Raw genomic sequence first — 16,566 nt, 5'->3', positions numbered from 1 at the left:
TAGAAATCACCGTCTGGGAACAGGATGGATTATGTGGGAGGGGTTACACCCTCTCCCCATTTTGATTCTTACTTTATAATGTTTTTATTCCAATCAAGCTTTTTAAAAAAATGTGAGCAGTGACTTGGGTTTGCTTCAGAGTAAAAATACTTAGAATTGCCCTTGAGACTTCACCATTTCTTCTTGCATGCTGGGAGGAAACAGTCAGCCAGGAAAAAAACACAGGAAGTAATTTATTAGGCAGAAAACAGAAAAGTGGAACCTTTGCTGAAGAGGAATTTCTTCTGCAAAGATACATAGAAGGGTCTTACCTGTCAGGATGGATTTTTATGGGGATTATAGCTCTACAGGTAGGTTACCTTGTGAGGAAGGGGAAATCCCTTCTTCCCAGCAGCCCATTTATTTATTTAATTACTTACTACATTCAGACTCCACGTTTCTCCCCTTGGGGACCCAAAGCAACTTACATTGTTCTCCTTTCCTCCATTTTATCCTCACAATAACCCCGTGAAGCAGATTAGGCTAAGAGAGTATGAGGCAGAGCAGGTTGAGTGTGCGTGATGAGCCCCAGGTCATCCAGCTAGTTGGCTCCCTTTTCTCCACCGTGTTTCCCCCAAAGCTCTTGCCTGATATCCCTGCTGCCTCCACCTGCCTCCCACCTTTCCTCCCTCCACCTGAGTCTTCTCCCCTGCCTACCCTTTACTGTTTTGCATCTTTTACCACCATCCTTCCTCCCCATCAACTCTTTCCCCCAGATTTGCAGAAATTTGTATCTTAGCCCTGGGTGACTTTTTTGATCCACATGAATGGGGCCAACCATCACGACCAGACATGCTACATTTGGAGACTAGCCTTTGCCTTGAGCACCTTTTTGTTTTAAAACAAATAAACCATTACAAAAAAAATAAATTCCATTTTTAGCTGACTGATGAAAAGGCATCCTTCAACTGCACAAAAAGCTAGCACCACGCCCAGCATCGATGTCCTATGGTGCTGACAGAACACTCTGGCCTTCCTTGCCCAGCCTCAGTGTCACAACTCACCCAAGGGCACCACCAGGAAACGGAGGTAGTTGAGCCAGTCTGGGGTCTTGCTTGCCAGCTGCTCCACAAAGAAGCGCAGTACGATGCTCAGATAACTCTGGTCCCCTGCCACAGCTACTTTTACTGGAGGAGGCATGTGGGAATTACAGTTACAGCTGCCAGAGGAAGAAAGATTCTGAGAGGTTCAGAGTGAAGCAGCACCAGGACAGGAAAAATAAAACAAAACACACACAGCGTCCTTTCCCTGCCCTCCAAGAATTCACAGATTCTGGATTAAAGCCTTTAACCAACTCAGAAAACCATCCAAGCTCAAATGTTTGATGGAGCTTAGAGAAGGACGAGTTCCAAAGATGGGGAAACAATCTCTGAAAATACCAATTTGAGCTATAAGGCCTGAACGCAATCCCTTCAGAGGAAGCAGGAATAGCTGCGTGCTTTATGGATATTAAACCCCAGAGACCTTTCCACATTTTTTGGCATAAGCTAGTGCACAGTGCGCACCAGCTGGCCCCATATTGCCTGTGGGCTGTACTCACTATCTCTGAATGCGAGCAACAATAGTGTTGAAGGCAGCCTGGACATCCGCCATGGAGCACGTAGACACGAGAGGCTGCTTGTGTTCCTGGAGCTGATCACAGAGATACTGCCAATACAAATCCAGAAATAAGAATGAGGACCTGATTTCTACTCAAGCAGACCCACTGACCCATTTAACCTGGTACAACAACCACATCACAATCTTATTCCAATTTTTTTCTTTTTAAAATCACTTTCTAATTATATTTTGTGGGGATCAAAGTACCACTCAACTCTTAGCAACTCTGAGGGTTTATTTATATATTTTGATTCAGTTCTTTATTACAGTTTGAAGACTACAAGCACTCCCAGTCAAGGTGGAAAACAACCTCAGCAGTGTTTTGTCATCAGGAGTGACCGCCTTGCAGTGTGCCTTCTCCCTGCTTGTGCGCTCTGGACTGCATGGGCAGATATTAGAGGGCTGGTCTTGGTTACAGCAACAAGGGGTTTGAGCTCAGATGCGTTTCGACCAGCTAAGGTAGGGGTGGCCAACCTATGGTTCTCCAGATGTTCAATTGGCCATGCTGGCAGGGGCTGATGGGAATTGTAGTCCATGAACATCTGGAGCACCATAGGTTGGCCACCCTTGAGCTAAGGCATACAAAAGATGCTCAAGGTCCTGCCTGCATACCCAGCACATGATCCAACATTTACCTGGCCTTGCCACTCAGTGATGTTCACCAGGATGATGCTCTCCGGCAGTTGCTCATCCGAGACTAGAATCTGGTTCAGCTGATCATATACAGACTTTCGGGGCACCTGCAGCAGCCATTGAGCAAAGTGTCATGCCTCTCCTTGGTTGGCAGGTGACTTAAGAGCAAGAAAGACCTCTTGGGCTCCTTGCTTAAGCAAGAAGCTACACCTTCAACCCACCACCCACCCATCCATCCCTTCCCACGGACGTTGAGTCACTCCAGAAAATAGAGAGCTCCACCCCAACCAGACCTGAGTGCTCTGACGTGAGTCTGGGGAGCTCTCGCTGTCCAGGCTGCTAGTCCGGTCCCCCTGGCCCTTGGAGTTCTGCCGGTCCTTGACAGACATGCTGCGCGGTCGCCACAGGGGCTTGTTCTCAACTTTGCTGAAAGACCAAATGTCAATGTGAGCAAAGAGGTCCAAAGGCAAAGGCCCTCCCTGGTGAATGAGCAACCCCTGTGGTTGAATTGTGGAAGTCAGCAGTGATGCACAGAAGGCCAGAAAGAGACTGTCTATCTGGTATTTCTGGTATTTCATGGGGAACCTTTTCAGGAGGCTTCAAAAAAGCAATTCAGGGACATTGTGAAAAGCCAGCAGGTATCATTCTTGCTTCCGTAAACATCAGCTGAGTCTGTCCTCCTACACTGACCAGCACAGTCTGGTCCTTTGGCATGTGGCCAACATGGCAATCATTCCCCATCCAGTCAGCAAACATGAAGGAGGCTTTCCTTACCTGGGGGAAACAGTGGCTGGGAACTCTGGCTTGCTGATGCTGCTCAGCTGGGCTAGCCTGTCCACACTGCTGTCCTTCAAGGATGTCTCAGTTGCCCCTGGGCAAGATTCATCCACTTCCAATTCCTGAGAGGATGCACAGAAAATTTGGGGGGATTTAGGCCCTACAAAGGCACCGAGTCGAGGTTTGATTTGGCACCACAACACTGTCCGTTCTTTCATCTCCTCCAAATTACCACATGCTCCTTTGCACACTCAGCACCTGGCTACATACCACTTTGCTGGATTTACTGGTCACAACAGGGAGGAGAAGGAAAATGAAGTATTTTCTACTTCTTTAGGGATGGGGGTGACACAGCACTGTCAGGACCCTGACCACTGTGGTAAGATGCAGGAAAGTAACAGGGTATTCATAGCTCTGTAAAACACATGATGTGCAACTAAGCCATAGGCTGAGCCACTCAGGTTAGCTGGTACCGAGTTTCCATTAAACAGATCTGGGAGAAAAACAGTGGTGCAAAGTCTATCGTTGTATACAACCGGAGCGCTACATGTACCCGTGTCTCCAAACCTGTGGCTTCTGACCCAAAAGTGAACTGCAAAATCTGTGAAAATGGGCCCCAGGCTTTTGAAGTTGCATTGGTTTGTGCATACTCAGGTTTTTGCAAGCGGATAACCACAGCAAATAATTGGGACGCTGCAAGTTACCCTACCAAAAAGGTTGGGGACTGCTGATATACAGTACCAACAGATGTGCATCACACTGCCTTTGTATGTTCACATTGTGGAAATATAGCATAAACGAGCAGGGCTGCAGCTGAAGCAAAGTATCTATACGTATGGGAAATCACACGTTGGTGTTTGGGCAATAATACAATGCAACTGATGTCCCTGGGAAAGGCAGGTTCCTGACCCCTGTGATGATCCCCCATTCATGAAAAAAAGGGACAGCCAGCCAAGCAGACTAGTCTGGCGGCCTCCATCAGCTTCACAGACTGACCGGTGTCAGCCAAACTCTCATTATGTCTGGACTGCTGAAAACAAAAATATCCAGTCCACAGGAATTGAGCAACATTCAGATCTGCCTCCAATTCAAAACAAGGCAACTGAAAAAGGTAAAGATCACCCTCTTAACCTGGCATACTGCACTTACCATCACTGCAGTTTCCACAGCAGCCTCATCCTGGGCGCGGGGCACGCCTGCCTTCCGTTTCTCTGCTTCTCCCTGGGAGAGTGGAGGAGGGTGAGGAGGCAGGTGGGGGGAAAACAATCAGACTAGAAGTGAGGATCTCCGATCCATGCGTCCCCCGAGCAGGGAGCAAAGTCAGGCTGGGTCCGAGGAAAAGGAAACATCCAAACAAAAACTTTGCCCTCACACTGACCAATGCATTGGAAGCAGGACCAGCTGCCCCAGGAGGGGAAGCCGCTGATCCCTGAAGCTGCAGAGACCCGGGTAGCCTGGCAGAGCAAATGAGTACAACTGCCTGCTCTGAATTGCTCATTGGACAGGAGAAGGAGAAAGAAGCACAGGAGGGACTGCTCCCATAGCATTCAGGTTCTGGAGGGCAGGCTCAGACAGAGAGTCTGCTCCTCCCAAGGGAAGGAGGAGAAAGAGAAAAAGAGGGAAGAGAGAGGAGTTAACTCACAGGGCTGCCCGACTCCTGCTCCTGCCCTTTCTGGCCGTGCAGACTGCTGATCTCAGTCTGGGAACCAGAGTGTGAGACGCCCTCAAAGAAGCGCCTGCAGAAGAAACAGACAGACAGACAGAGACAGAGACAGAAAGAGAAATAAGGAAGAAGTGAAGTCACCGTGACCCCAGCTCAAAGCCCACCTCCACCTCTGCTTCCAGGCAAACCCACCACCAGAGCCCCAAAGCTTTATGATGACACAGAAAGACAGGCAAGGAAGCAGCAGATCCCGGTCAGCAGCAGGTGTATTGTTTACAAAAATGCCCCAAAACAAAACAAGAGAAACTTTAATAGAGAAAGGATACAAGACAGCAAAGCACCTCTGTTCCCAAGCAAAAGAAGCTGTGGTCCCTCGCTCTGCCTCCTGCAGTAACTCTCTGAGTAGGCAAGCAGGAATCACAGATGCAGGAAAATGTGGAGCATTCAAACTACAAGGTGTTCAGGTGAAACTAGTCGAGACAGCATCCTCTTATCTTTCATGGGGCCACCACTGCCACCTTGAAGCCTAAAATGGGCATTTAACAAAATGGCAGTGGATGTGCCAAGAGGACAACGAGTCACCAGTGCCTTTGCTAAGCTCATCCATCTCCCCATCTTCCTGCCACCCTCTCCCTCCAGTCTGAGCTACGAAATGCCTCTGGGGAGGGCAGCAGCAGCCCATGTCTTGTCCTTCACTATCTCACTTGTTTCCCCCCACACACACACACACACAAAGCCCCCTCTCTCTGTACTTCATACTGGGATTTTCAGTTTCCCCATTTTTATCTTTCCAAGCAGCATTGTGATTCTTTTTTCCCTCTATCCTCCAAAGTTTCTCCTTCTATGCTGTAGGAGTGGTGAACCCCACAATGATTGGCCACAACTAGATGGACACTGAACCTCCGAGTCACCTGCACACATACCCTGTTTGGTCCCTTAGAAGAAGCCTGAGGCAGAGAGGGAAAATGAGGACAGAACTCCTGAGGCTCAAGGCTGCAGATCAATGTTACGTGAGGATGTGGTAAGATCTGAACTGAGATCAGGTCTGCCTTCTGCCCCCTGCATAGTTTCTAACAATACTGGTGCCACATCTTTTGAAAGAACTTTTGATGTGGACCACACTGTCAGGACCACAGGTCTCCAACATGGTGCCCATGGGTGCCCACCAACATCTTTCATGACACCCAGCAAGTGTTTTTTGAAAGCAGGCTGGGTCAGGTGGGACTTTCCCCAGCAGAGCTTCTGATTGACTACCGGAGATCTCCTTGGCAGTGCAGGTTTTTTAGAAGTTGCTTTGGCAGCAATTGCCAACACAGGACGAGGCTCTTCACAGCATGACTGAAAGGGTACGCAAGAAAATGTTTTAAAATAATATGCTCATTTCAAAAGGCATCTTGTTACACAGAGCATCGGACTGAAATGCTAAGAACACAAGAAAATAAGAAAGAGCCTGCTGGATCAGACCAGAGCCCATCTAGTCCAGCACTCTGCTACTCGCAGTGGCCCACCAGATGCCTTTGGGAGCTCACATGCAGGATGTGAAAGCAATGGCCTCCTGCTGCTGCTGCTGCTGCTGCTGCTCCTGAGCACCTGGTCTGCTAAGGCATTTGCAATCTCAGATCAAGGAGGATCAAGATTGGTAGCCATAGAAACCATAGCCATGCCGAATAGTTGTGCACCACCTCAGTCTGATATTGCACAGCTGGCTCTGCCTTCTGGGTCAGGCATTCCATGGCTGCGCCCACCATCCTGTATCCAAATTCTAAAGGTGCTCACAAGCTCAAAAATTTTGGGGACTGTTCTCTCCACACGAGTTCCTCCTGCTTCAGAGTGACAGTTCTGACTAGCACAGATGCAACATGACCATCAGAAACAAGACTAAGCAACACTGAACATTTAAGTAAATATTTGTATCCCAAAGGAACAGTGGTCAAAAAGGAACTAAGCACAGAAAGGAGGCTGGGAAAATGTTCAAAATGCCAGGTGCCAGTTGTGGTGCAATTCTAGGCTGCTGCCACTCAGTGGCAGAAGAGGAAGGAGAAATCTCAGGCATTTTTTGGCTGCATCCCCTAAGCTATGACTGAAAAGAGGTGGGTGAGACCACGCTGCATGTACACAGAACGCTTTGGCTGGGAGCAGTGGACTGTCCCAGGATAAGAAGCACTGCAGGCTTGTTGAAGATAAGTAGGCCCTACAGCTGCACAGGGGGACCTCCTGGGAACTTTGCATATGTTGCCTCGAGTTCCAAGAAGGATGGAAGGTAGAATACGAAGGAAATAAACCATGGGTAAGTGAATGAGGTGGAAAGACTCAGTTCAAAACTCTGCTTGGGCAAAAATGTAGTTGAGTGCCTGCTGTTACCTCAGCCTCATTTCCATTGTAAAGATAATACTGGCCTATCTTGCACAAATGGTGAAAAAAATACTGAGATATTTATGAGGGACTGTCTCCTTTCATTAGAAAGTAGTGTCATTTCAAAACGTGTACTGTGCCTAAATACTGCTGGTGAGAGGAGGAACAGCTCAGTCTGCTTAGCAGGAAGTGTCGGGTAGAACCCCTGGCATTTATTGTTCAGAAGGGGTGGGAAAGATCATGCCCCAGACCCCAGAGAGTTACTACTAGTTGGAGCTTGAAATAACAACCCAGATCGACCAGTGATCTGATGCCACAAAAAGCAGTTTCATAAATGGTAGATAGCAGCAGCACCAGTGCTTAAAGAACACCCTATCTAAACAGATTTTTATCCCCCATGTCAGGCTTCCAAAACGAAAGAATGCTTTCTGCAGAGCAACTGTGTCCTCAGTTGCCAACTGCAACAAAACTGATTCTAGCAATTAAGCACAGAACGCCGACAGGCCGGTAAAGCCTCAAGTGAAAATATACTGGTGAACGGATGCTGCTCAAGGAATTTCCCAGGAACTCCTGTGCAGGTACTGTCTTTGTCTCTACAAATAAGGTTAGCAGGCTTCCCCTAGGGTGAATAAGAATGGCGTGCAGGTGATCGGGCAGGGAGAACTCCAGGAAAATGGTAAGCCTTTGAGGTCATCAAACAGCTGCAAATAGCATACATGGGCATTTATGGCGAGAAGACTTGCAGCCTTTGTGACTCCTTTGCAAAAGTTACGAACAAGGCCCATCATGTCCCATGGCACCCAGGACCATCTGAGATGGGCTTCCACTTCTACCCCCACAAGGTATCCTCACACCAAAGTTAGCATACAGGAAGAAGTTCCTAGTAGCTCTGCCTCAACTATTCAATTGTTTCTCTGCAGCTCTTCCGCAAAGGAATATTCTCAGTTTCAGCATTGAGAAAGAGCTCCTTCTAGCATCTAATAGTTGGGGGGTAAGCGAGTATTGAACCTAAAGGATCAGCAGAGGCACAAAATGAACTATACTCAAATGAGTTCTCTCATTGCCACACAACTGCCCAAAGACTCACCACAGAATGCAGCCTGGTCCACAGGAGAAAAGGAAATTAAACACAGCTAACAACAGAACAGTATTCGTCCTAACAGACTCCAAGACTGGGTTGCAGAGTTGCTCCCTTTCGGTTTCCCTCCCCCCTGCTTCTATATGCAAGGAGGCCAGGCATAAAGGAGGGATGGATGAGAACAGTAACACCCTCTTTCAGTGGGAGCCATTCCCCACTGAGGTGTTTTGCTGCTGTAGCCATCCCTGCTGGTCCACTGCAGTTTACGCAGGACTCTCTATCAGCCTGTCAAATCCAAGGTCAGTCTCAAGTTATCAACATCCATCACGGAACTGTTTTATGGCCCCAAATCTCCCTTTTCCAAGCAAATGAATCAAAACACAGACGCTGTCTCATAAGTCATGGCTTCGGCAGCCTGGAGTCAGGTCACCATCAACAAGTCAAGCTCTGCTCTCGGAAAAGAAGCCAGATTTCCCATTTTTAGCAGTATCTCAAAGTGGAAGCTACTTTGAGGAGGGAGGAGCATAAACAACCCCCTGAGGTGTGGAAAGCCAAGTTCTCACATCCCTATTATCCACGAACCTAGAGGAAGCCAGGCCTGTTTTGCTCCAGTTCTTACCTGAGGGTAGGCTTTGGAGTGCTGTGGACACTTTCGTTATCTTCTATCTCAGGGCCGCTGTCACTGTTGTTGCATTCCTCTAGGCTGTCGTAAAGCAGGCCCAAGTCTTCCTCCACTTCTTGAGTCTGATCCACAGGATCAGAATCCAAAACCTGCAGAATCAAGAACAATGGGGGATAAATAGAATAGAAACCAGTCAGAAATAGAGAATAGAAACCAGTCAGAATCACACTTCTTCATACTTAGAAGAGGGGCACATGTGTGACCCAAAGAACATGGGTTCAAATGCCGTAGAATTGGTGATAACAGAAACTTTGAGTGGAATTAACTGTCCTGTCTCCTATGGCAAAAAAGCCCTTGAATGGCACCAGGAATGGGGAAACAGCAGAATGGGGTAGAGAGGCACCAAGGGTACTCTTCAGTCAAAGGGACTCAGCCTGGACACGGCCACAGTTCCCAAGATTCCAAATCAGTGGTCAGATTCAGCAGCAGAAACTCACGGGAGTTTGCAGAAGATTAACTGCTCTGAGTTCAGCCATGGGGAAACTCATATTTGCCCTCCCAGCTCATGTCAAACAACTGCCACTTTTACCTTTTAAACACACCTTTTTTGGAAAATAGAGTTCCTCATAAGAAAACCCCTAAAACTCCATTCCTGCTACACCAAGAATGCTGAACATTTTCTCCCTTCAGAAACATCTTTCCTTTACCTCAGAATTTGTCACAGCAAAACCAGCTCCTCCACAGAGAGCTTTCAGTAAGAACTGCATTTGGGATGACCGTTTAACACACGGACACACCAAATTAGATGAAGCTGCTGCATGTGCAATTTGCTCTAGTTGCACTGGATCCGGTCCTTTTAAAAAATCGTTAAAAAAACCTCTCTGTGGGGGTGTGAGTCAGATTGGGGTAAAGACATTTCCCAGCACATTTGCTCCCCAAGATTAACCTTGTCCCCCCCACCTTCCCTCCCTAAAACAGCACTATTTTAACGCACTTCAAAGCACAACTGCTCCCTTATTCATAGGTATAAAAAATAAACAATATCCCAAAAAATGCAACTAGGGTGAGGGGAGGGAGAGAGGTTTGCATTGAGGAAATGGTGCTGAAAGTTAAACCACCCCTTCCCCCAGAATTGTGGCTCCCATCCAAAGAACATGCTTTTAAACAATTTTTAAAAACTGGGGAGATCACACATCTCTCGGCAGCTTGTCTAAATTTGGCCCTTAAATGGGCATGTTGCTTCATCCGCAGCAGCACTGCTGCTATCTGCACCAAGACTGTAAAACATGTTCCGTGTTAAGCCCGTGTGGATTTGCACAGGCAATTGGTGTCTGCATTTAGTGCATTCTATCCATCTGCCTGGAATATGCAAAAACTGAGGAAACCTTCCAATTGCCAAGAACTCTGCTGATGCAAGCCCTTCGTCCTCAAGGGGATTGTTCAGCCAACTTCAGTGAGAGTGGCCTGATCTGGGTTCACCCTGCAGAAAAGAGGTGTTGCAGCTATTACATTACCCTCTTGCTGACACAGTGTGGACTTGGTCAGCCTAACTCATTAGGGGAATAGCTGACATTTGCCATGAACTCCTAGATTTAAGCCTAAGCATCTAACAGAGGGGATTTTAAACTAGAAGGCTGGGGAATAGTGTCTGCCGTGAACTTTCAGAGCTGGGTATGAGACTTCGTGATAATATGTAAGCCATTAAGCTGATTCCACTGAGGGTGGCCCTTGTGTGTAACATGGTGCCCCCCAAAACCGTTCATTCTTCAACCTGCAACTCAGTCACCACAGGAATCACTTCAGTTCTTGGCATGATGGCTGATAGCTGAGTATGTGCCCCAACACACTGAAAAACGTAGCATTACAAAGTTCTGCCTATTGTGGCCTACGTGGAACTCATCACATGCTGTTGCAGTCAACCAGGGAGGAATGCATGGTTAGGGTGGCGAAGTTCAGAACATGGGATGAGGACGAGGCTCAAATACTCATTCTGCCACAAAGCCTACTGGACAATAGTCCTTCTCTTTATCAGTCTAACTGACCACACAAGATGGTAGTGAAGATAAAGTATGAGGAGCATCAGGGTGGTACAGTGGACAGAGGCTCAGATTAAGATCTGGGACACCCAAGCTCAAATCCACACTCTGTCATGGAAGCCTGCTACGGGCTGATCATATCCTGATCATATCCTACCTCACAGAAGAATGACATAAGCCACACTGGGACTGAATTGAGAGAAAGGTGGGGTATAAATGAATTAAATAAAATGAGGAGGGGGGATTGCTATTTAGCTGCATTGTGTTTTGTTTCGTTTTAATGCAGGACAGAGAAAGAACAGATGACTGTGAACTTGGCTTCAGGAGTATGGTGAAAACTTTTTAAACAACCTAATTTTCAGGTAACATGTTTTCTGAGGAGTTAAGTCCCTCCCAACTTGACAGGTCATACTCTCTAGCAGGTGTTCAGGCTGGCAGTGTAAGTCTTTCAAGCTGGTCCTCTTAGAAACAGGCTGCGATTGCTGGAGAATTTCTGGCGCTAACTTAAGTTAATCCTAGAAACGTCTTTAGCATGGGAGTGACTGGCCAAAGGCTGGTACTTTGCATTTTGAATGTATCCATGCCACTGCTGCTAAGAACAACCAATGTTGCTAACAAATGAACACTGTAGAATCACAGGATGAAGATGACATCCCAAAGCTACCAAGTTTGAACCCTAACCAAGGCTGGACTTGTCAAGCTGAAGCTACTTGTTAATGGGACTAGGAGAATGTCGCTCCAGAGTGGTAAACAGGAGAGCTCATACAGCATCAACTCCTGCAAGATCTTGGTCTACCAAAGTCACTAAAGAAAGCAGATCCCAGGGCCAGGTAAAGCCAAACCACAAAGTTCTCTAACAAAAAAAAAACAATTCCGGGGGAATCTATCTCAGCTCCCCTAACACAGTGATCTGTTGGAGCCAGAAGGTGCTGGCTGCCCAGGGAAAGTGCCCATGGACTCCCACCCTGACCAGGAGAGGGCCCAGAAAGCCTGGGAGAAGCCCCAGGAGAAAGACTTAGCCAGGCCCCAGGGACACACAGGGCAGACCCCACAGAACAAGGCAGCTTGCAGGGATGAACCCTGTCCAGGCCAACGGCTGCCTGAGCTCCAAAGGCTGCATAGCAGCAGAAAAGGCCTAGAAAGCAGGTCAAGCCTTATCCAAGCATGGTCCAACATTGCACTGGAAGTCCAGGTCAGCAAGAGTCCTGGAGCAGGCCCAGAAGCCCAACTGAGGCCACTGCCCTCTTGGAACAGAAACAGGGAAAGGCAGGGCCCAGCCTGGTCAGGAAGGAAGGGGAGGAGCAAGTGGGCTGGATGAGGGCCCTTTCAGGCCTTGAGGGAAGAGCCAGGGGGAAGGGCTGGGGATGGAATCTAGAAGATGATGGGGAGGGAATAAAAAGGGTGAGGGTTTAAACATCTGGGGACGATGCCCCCATGTAGCTACGGCCCGACTCAGGACCTTTTAGCCTTGGGAAAAGGCTGCTGAAGAGCAGCTGCCCCCAGATGCCCTGTCTGAAGCCAGAGGAAGGGCTCCTCAGACCCTGGGAAGGGAATCCCAGGCCATGCTGGAGTTCAGGGGCTCAACACAGGCTATACTCCAAGATTTGTTTTAGCTGCTCAACAACCAGACCACATCAGCCCATCTCTCTGTTCCAGCTGCAGCCTTTGCTAAAGCTTCTGATCAACATGATGCAGTCAAACAGATGGAGTCTTACCTCAAGGCAACCAGGGTCCCCTAACAACATCTGCCACGCCTGGCACTGAAAATCTTAATGATGACATTCCTTTTACCCAAAGCTGGCAAAAAGACCAAGACCAAAAAGGTACTAAATAATACAATAAAAGACAAGTATATTGGCCATAGGGAAGTATTTAGCAGGAAATCCTTTCTGCTCCAAAAATGGCGGCATTAAACAGAATGTTAATGACATCTGCAGATTTTACTAATGAGGAAAGCTGTGAATGCTACACGAGGACAAGGAAATTATAAAAGTGGGCCTAGCAAGATTTTCAAGAAGGAAATAGCAAGCATGAGCTAACCGGCAAGAGTGGGAGGGAGGAAGGAAGGCACTGAGCTAGTCTACTTCTCATGCATGAGAGTGAGGCAGAGTAGGGAGAGACTTGGAAATCCCATCTGTGCACACATCAGTATAGTAAGTTGCCACACACAGATAATTTTTTCTTTCTAGTTTAGTCTGGTCCACTAGGATTGGAGGTGGCTCTTCAAGGTTTCAGGAAAAAGGCTTTTCCCAGTCTTGCAACCCAAGACTAACAGCAGGTAAGGGGAACGAAACCTGGGACCTTTTACATAGGAAAGCAAATGAGCTACCACTGAGCTATGGCCTCATTCAGGGCTCCCCCCCCTGCTAGTAGGGTCCCCTAACATCATTGGGACCCCTCCTCATTTTTGGAAGAGGGTGGTATATGGGTCTCGTGGGCCCTATTGTAGAATGTACCTGTTTTAAGTTTTTTATGTTTTTTTGTATGACTTTATGTTGTTCACCGCCCTGAGCCCTCCGGGGGTAGGGCGGTATAGCAAGTTTAATAAATAATAATAATAATAATAATAATAATTCCAGGTTACAGTAACACTCAAGGTTATTTTATTCGTTTCCAGTGCAATAGGTCTGAATTTTAACATTATTTTCAGTCATTTTTAAAATTCCTATAAGCCATTTTGGGAGCCAACGGTGACTGAAAAGGGAATGAAAAAATTTAAAAGGATAAATTAAAAATGAAGGTATCCCATCTCTATGAGCAGACATCCAGTACTTTGACCCTCTCCCAAAGGAAACAAATATCGCATCTATGGCATGATATATGAAGATAGTGATATATATATATATATATTTATTTTTCAGGGACAATATATCCCTGAAAATGGGAGTGAGGTAGGATGGAATCATTAACCCAAAAGATCTTGCAGAGTGCTTCATTTTTGTGGGCAGGTGCATTCTGGGTAAAACAGTGTTACACTTACCTGTAACAATTACAGATTGAGATGTCTTCTGTGCAAGCGCACGCTGGGGCTGCACATGTGCAGGCCTGCTGACGAAAAGAATTTTCTAGCGTCTAGAAATACGAGGAGGCGCCTCACCCCAGTGGGCATGTGTGGGCTTTCCTGCCAAATTGGAGCACACCTAAAGGGGGAGGTACCCCCTTTTCCCTCAGGTCTTCTCTCGCCCGCCCCCCCCAAGCAAGACCCCCAAGAAAGAACTAACATCTCACTGAGGGGGCTCACAGCGGGGCAGGAGGGAGGGAATGTGTGCCTGCACAGGAGATATCTCCACGAACAACAGTTACAGGTAAGTGCTACACTGTTTTCATCTTCAGTCTTCTGTGTAGTCCCACATTAGAGAATAACAAGTACTCACCAGGTTGAGATGCTAGTCAAACAGCAAATACAGAGCTGCTTTCCCTACTCCTGGGTCTTGTCTTGCGTTTGTATCCTTGGTGTATTGGTGGGTGAACATGTCTGGTGACAACCATTTGGCAGCCTTGCAGATATCCTGGACAGGCACTCCACTACAGAAGGTAGAAAAGGATGCCTGCCATCTAGTAGAGTGCACTCCAAGTGACTGATGGCAATCCATGACAGCCTGTTGGTAATAGAGCCTGATCGTCTGCACAGTCCATCAAGATGAAGTCTGAGAAAGCACTGACTGTCCAACACATGGACCAGAAAAAACAGGCAAACAGCAAACAACTTTTCCTGAAATTCTTAGTGCAGTATAAATAATGTAATAAAGCCCTCCAAGTCCAGGCTGTGCAGTGTTCTTTCTGCAGAGAAAAGGGGGCTGGGAAAGAACACAGGTAAGGACTGCCTTGGAGAGATGGAACTAGACACCAACTTCAATAAAAATTGGTAACTAAGGCATAGAGTAACTGGTGGTAAGTGTAAAAACCCCAGCCGATTCCCTTCTGCAACAATTTTCAACACCCAAGAATCTGTAGTAATCTCCTTCCAAGCTGGAAGGCGGGGAGCTAATCTGTCCTTGAAGATAGTAGGTGATGGCAGGGTGCTGTCATATAGTTCAAAGGTAGACTTAAGCCCCTGTTGCTTTGGAGACTGTGGCTGAGAAGACCTAGACCTTGGATTTGAAGACCTGCGCTTTCCCTGATTCTGTGATGGTAAGTAAAGGCACTGCTGTCCCTAGAAGGTGGAAGATTTGACCAGACTTGTTGTATCTCTGCTGTTGGAAATGTTCTCTCATTGGGAATCTCTGTCTAGACAATTGAGGGGGAGGAACAGTGACATCCAAGGACCTGGCAATCTGCTTGTCTTTCTTGATTTGTTCCAGAGTCTCATTAGTCTTATCTGAAAACAAAGAATGGCCTTGGAAGGGCAGGTTTTCCATTCTTGAATGAGCCTCAGTATTCAAGGCTGTAGAGCGTAGCCAGGAAAAGCATCTAAGCATACTCACAGCTGCCATGGGCCAAGCTGACTGGCCAGCTGCATGCCTGCTTGCATCCATTTGTTGTTTTGCCAGTTCTGTTGCTTCTGGCATGAGAACTTTAGTGTAAGGTAAGTTTGTCTTCTGGAAGAATATAAAGATAAGAGGCCATCTTCTCCCACAGAAGAAGCTGGTAAACAGCCATGGTAGCCTGATAGGTGGGTACACAGAAATTAAGGGCAACAGCTGAGTAGATCTTTCTACCCAGGGCATCAATCTTGTGGCCATCTTTGTCCAAAAGGTCAGGATGCCTTCCCAGTCTGTGCTTTGATTGTACCTCATCTGCAACCAGGGACAAAGATGCAGGATGTGGAAAAAAAGAAATCTACAATCAATCTGATGTATTTTATACAGGTTTCTCCCAGATATTCTTCCCAATATCCATGAAATCCTCCAGAAATAGGAAGGAACAGTCACGGAGGCCTCAGAATATAATGCAGATAAGATCATGATTTAGGGCATAGGGTTAGAAGATACTACTTCCATGTCCAAAGCCTTGACCATTCTGAACATCCATTCAGAAAAGAGTCATAAGTCATAGCTGGGAGATCTAGGTGAGCTATCTTCTACAGCCTCATCTGGCAACAGGTCTGAAGATAACTTGGATCTGAGATCAGAATGGGAAACTGGATCTTCATGATCAGAATTGGAGAAGCTCCCATGGAATGAAAGCAGTACTTCAGGCTGCAAGTACTGGGGAGGTAGTTGATAAGAAGGCACAGGAGGGCACTGGCTAGAGGGTGCTTGAGGCAGTTGCCCATGGTATCTGTTAAGTCAAAAGCACATTCCACTACAGGTACGGTGGATAACCAGCCCAAGGTCCCTGCTGGGTAGACATGGGCCAGTTGGGACCCCACCAAGATTGAGATGGTGCTTGCCATGGAAACAGCTGAGTGGGATCTGATGACAGTGAGGCTGGTGCCGGTGAAGCCAGTAATTTGGAACCGATAACAATGGAACTACTAGCTGTGAAATCAATGGCTGTGTGACAGACACCAGCGGAAGTTAAAACTGCTTTTCTGATAGTGAGGGATACTCTGGCTAATCACTCTCTGAATCAGAGAACTCAGCTTCAAGGAAACGAGGTGGCAGAGTGCATGGAATGGGTGAAAGCACCTCCTCAAGCACAAGTGGTTCTGAAAGCTTCAGGATCAAAATAGTGACTGTGGTCTTCTTACTCTTATGACAAGGTGTGGAGCCCTTGTGAACATGTTTGAACTTCATCTTTGCTTTCTTCTGCGTTGGGTCTGAAGAACGGTGCTTGACAACGGTCAGATCTGGTGATCAGGACCAACATTTGTAAGTGTCTGAGG

At 47.2% G+C, this 16,566-nt stretch overlaps 1 protein-coding gene across 2 annotated transcripts in view; it reads right to left on the bottom strand.

Annotated features, from left to right (window-relative positions):
• LOC125424985 (phosphofurin acidic cluster sorting protein 2-like) overlaps positions 1–16,566 on the bottom strand; it is a 176,477-nt gene that overhangs the window by 10,546 nt on the left and 149,365 nt on the right. For both annotated transcript variants that reach the window (XM_048482436.1, XM_048482443.1), the window contains exons 9-16: positions 8,761–8,912; positions 4,691–4,784; positions 4,198–4,269; positions 3,046–3,170; positions 2,565–2,697; positions 2,274–2,378; positions 1,580–1,686; positions 1,044–1,198 (exon numbers count right to left, since the gene is read on the bottom strand). In XM_048482436.1, coding sequence (XP_048338393.1) covers positions 1,044–1,198; positions 1,580–1,686; positions 2,274–2,378; positions 2,565–2,697; positions 3,046–3,170; positions 4,198–4,269; positions 4,691–4,784; positions 8,761–8,912 — 943 coding nt within the window. The remainder of the gene's footprint in view (positions 1–1,043; positions 1,199–1,579; positions 1,687–2,273; positions 2,379–2,564; positions 2,698–3,045; positions 3,171–4,197; positions 4,270–4,690; positions 4,785–8,760; positions 8,913–16,566) is intronic.

Source organism: Sphaerodactylus townsendi, linkage group LG01 (genome assembly GCF_021028975.2).
Source record: "Sphaerodactylus townsendi isolate TG3544 linkage group LG01, MPM_Stown_v2.3, whole genome shotgun sequence".
NCBI lineage: Eukaryota > Metazoa > Chordata > Lepidosauria > Squamata > Sphaerodactylidae > Sphaerodactylus > Sphaerodactylus townsendi.
This window is presented reverse-complemented; position numbering and strand designations above follow the sequence as displayed.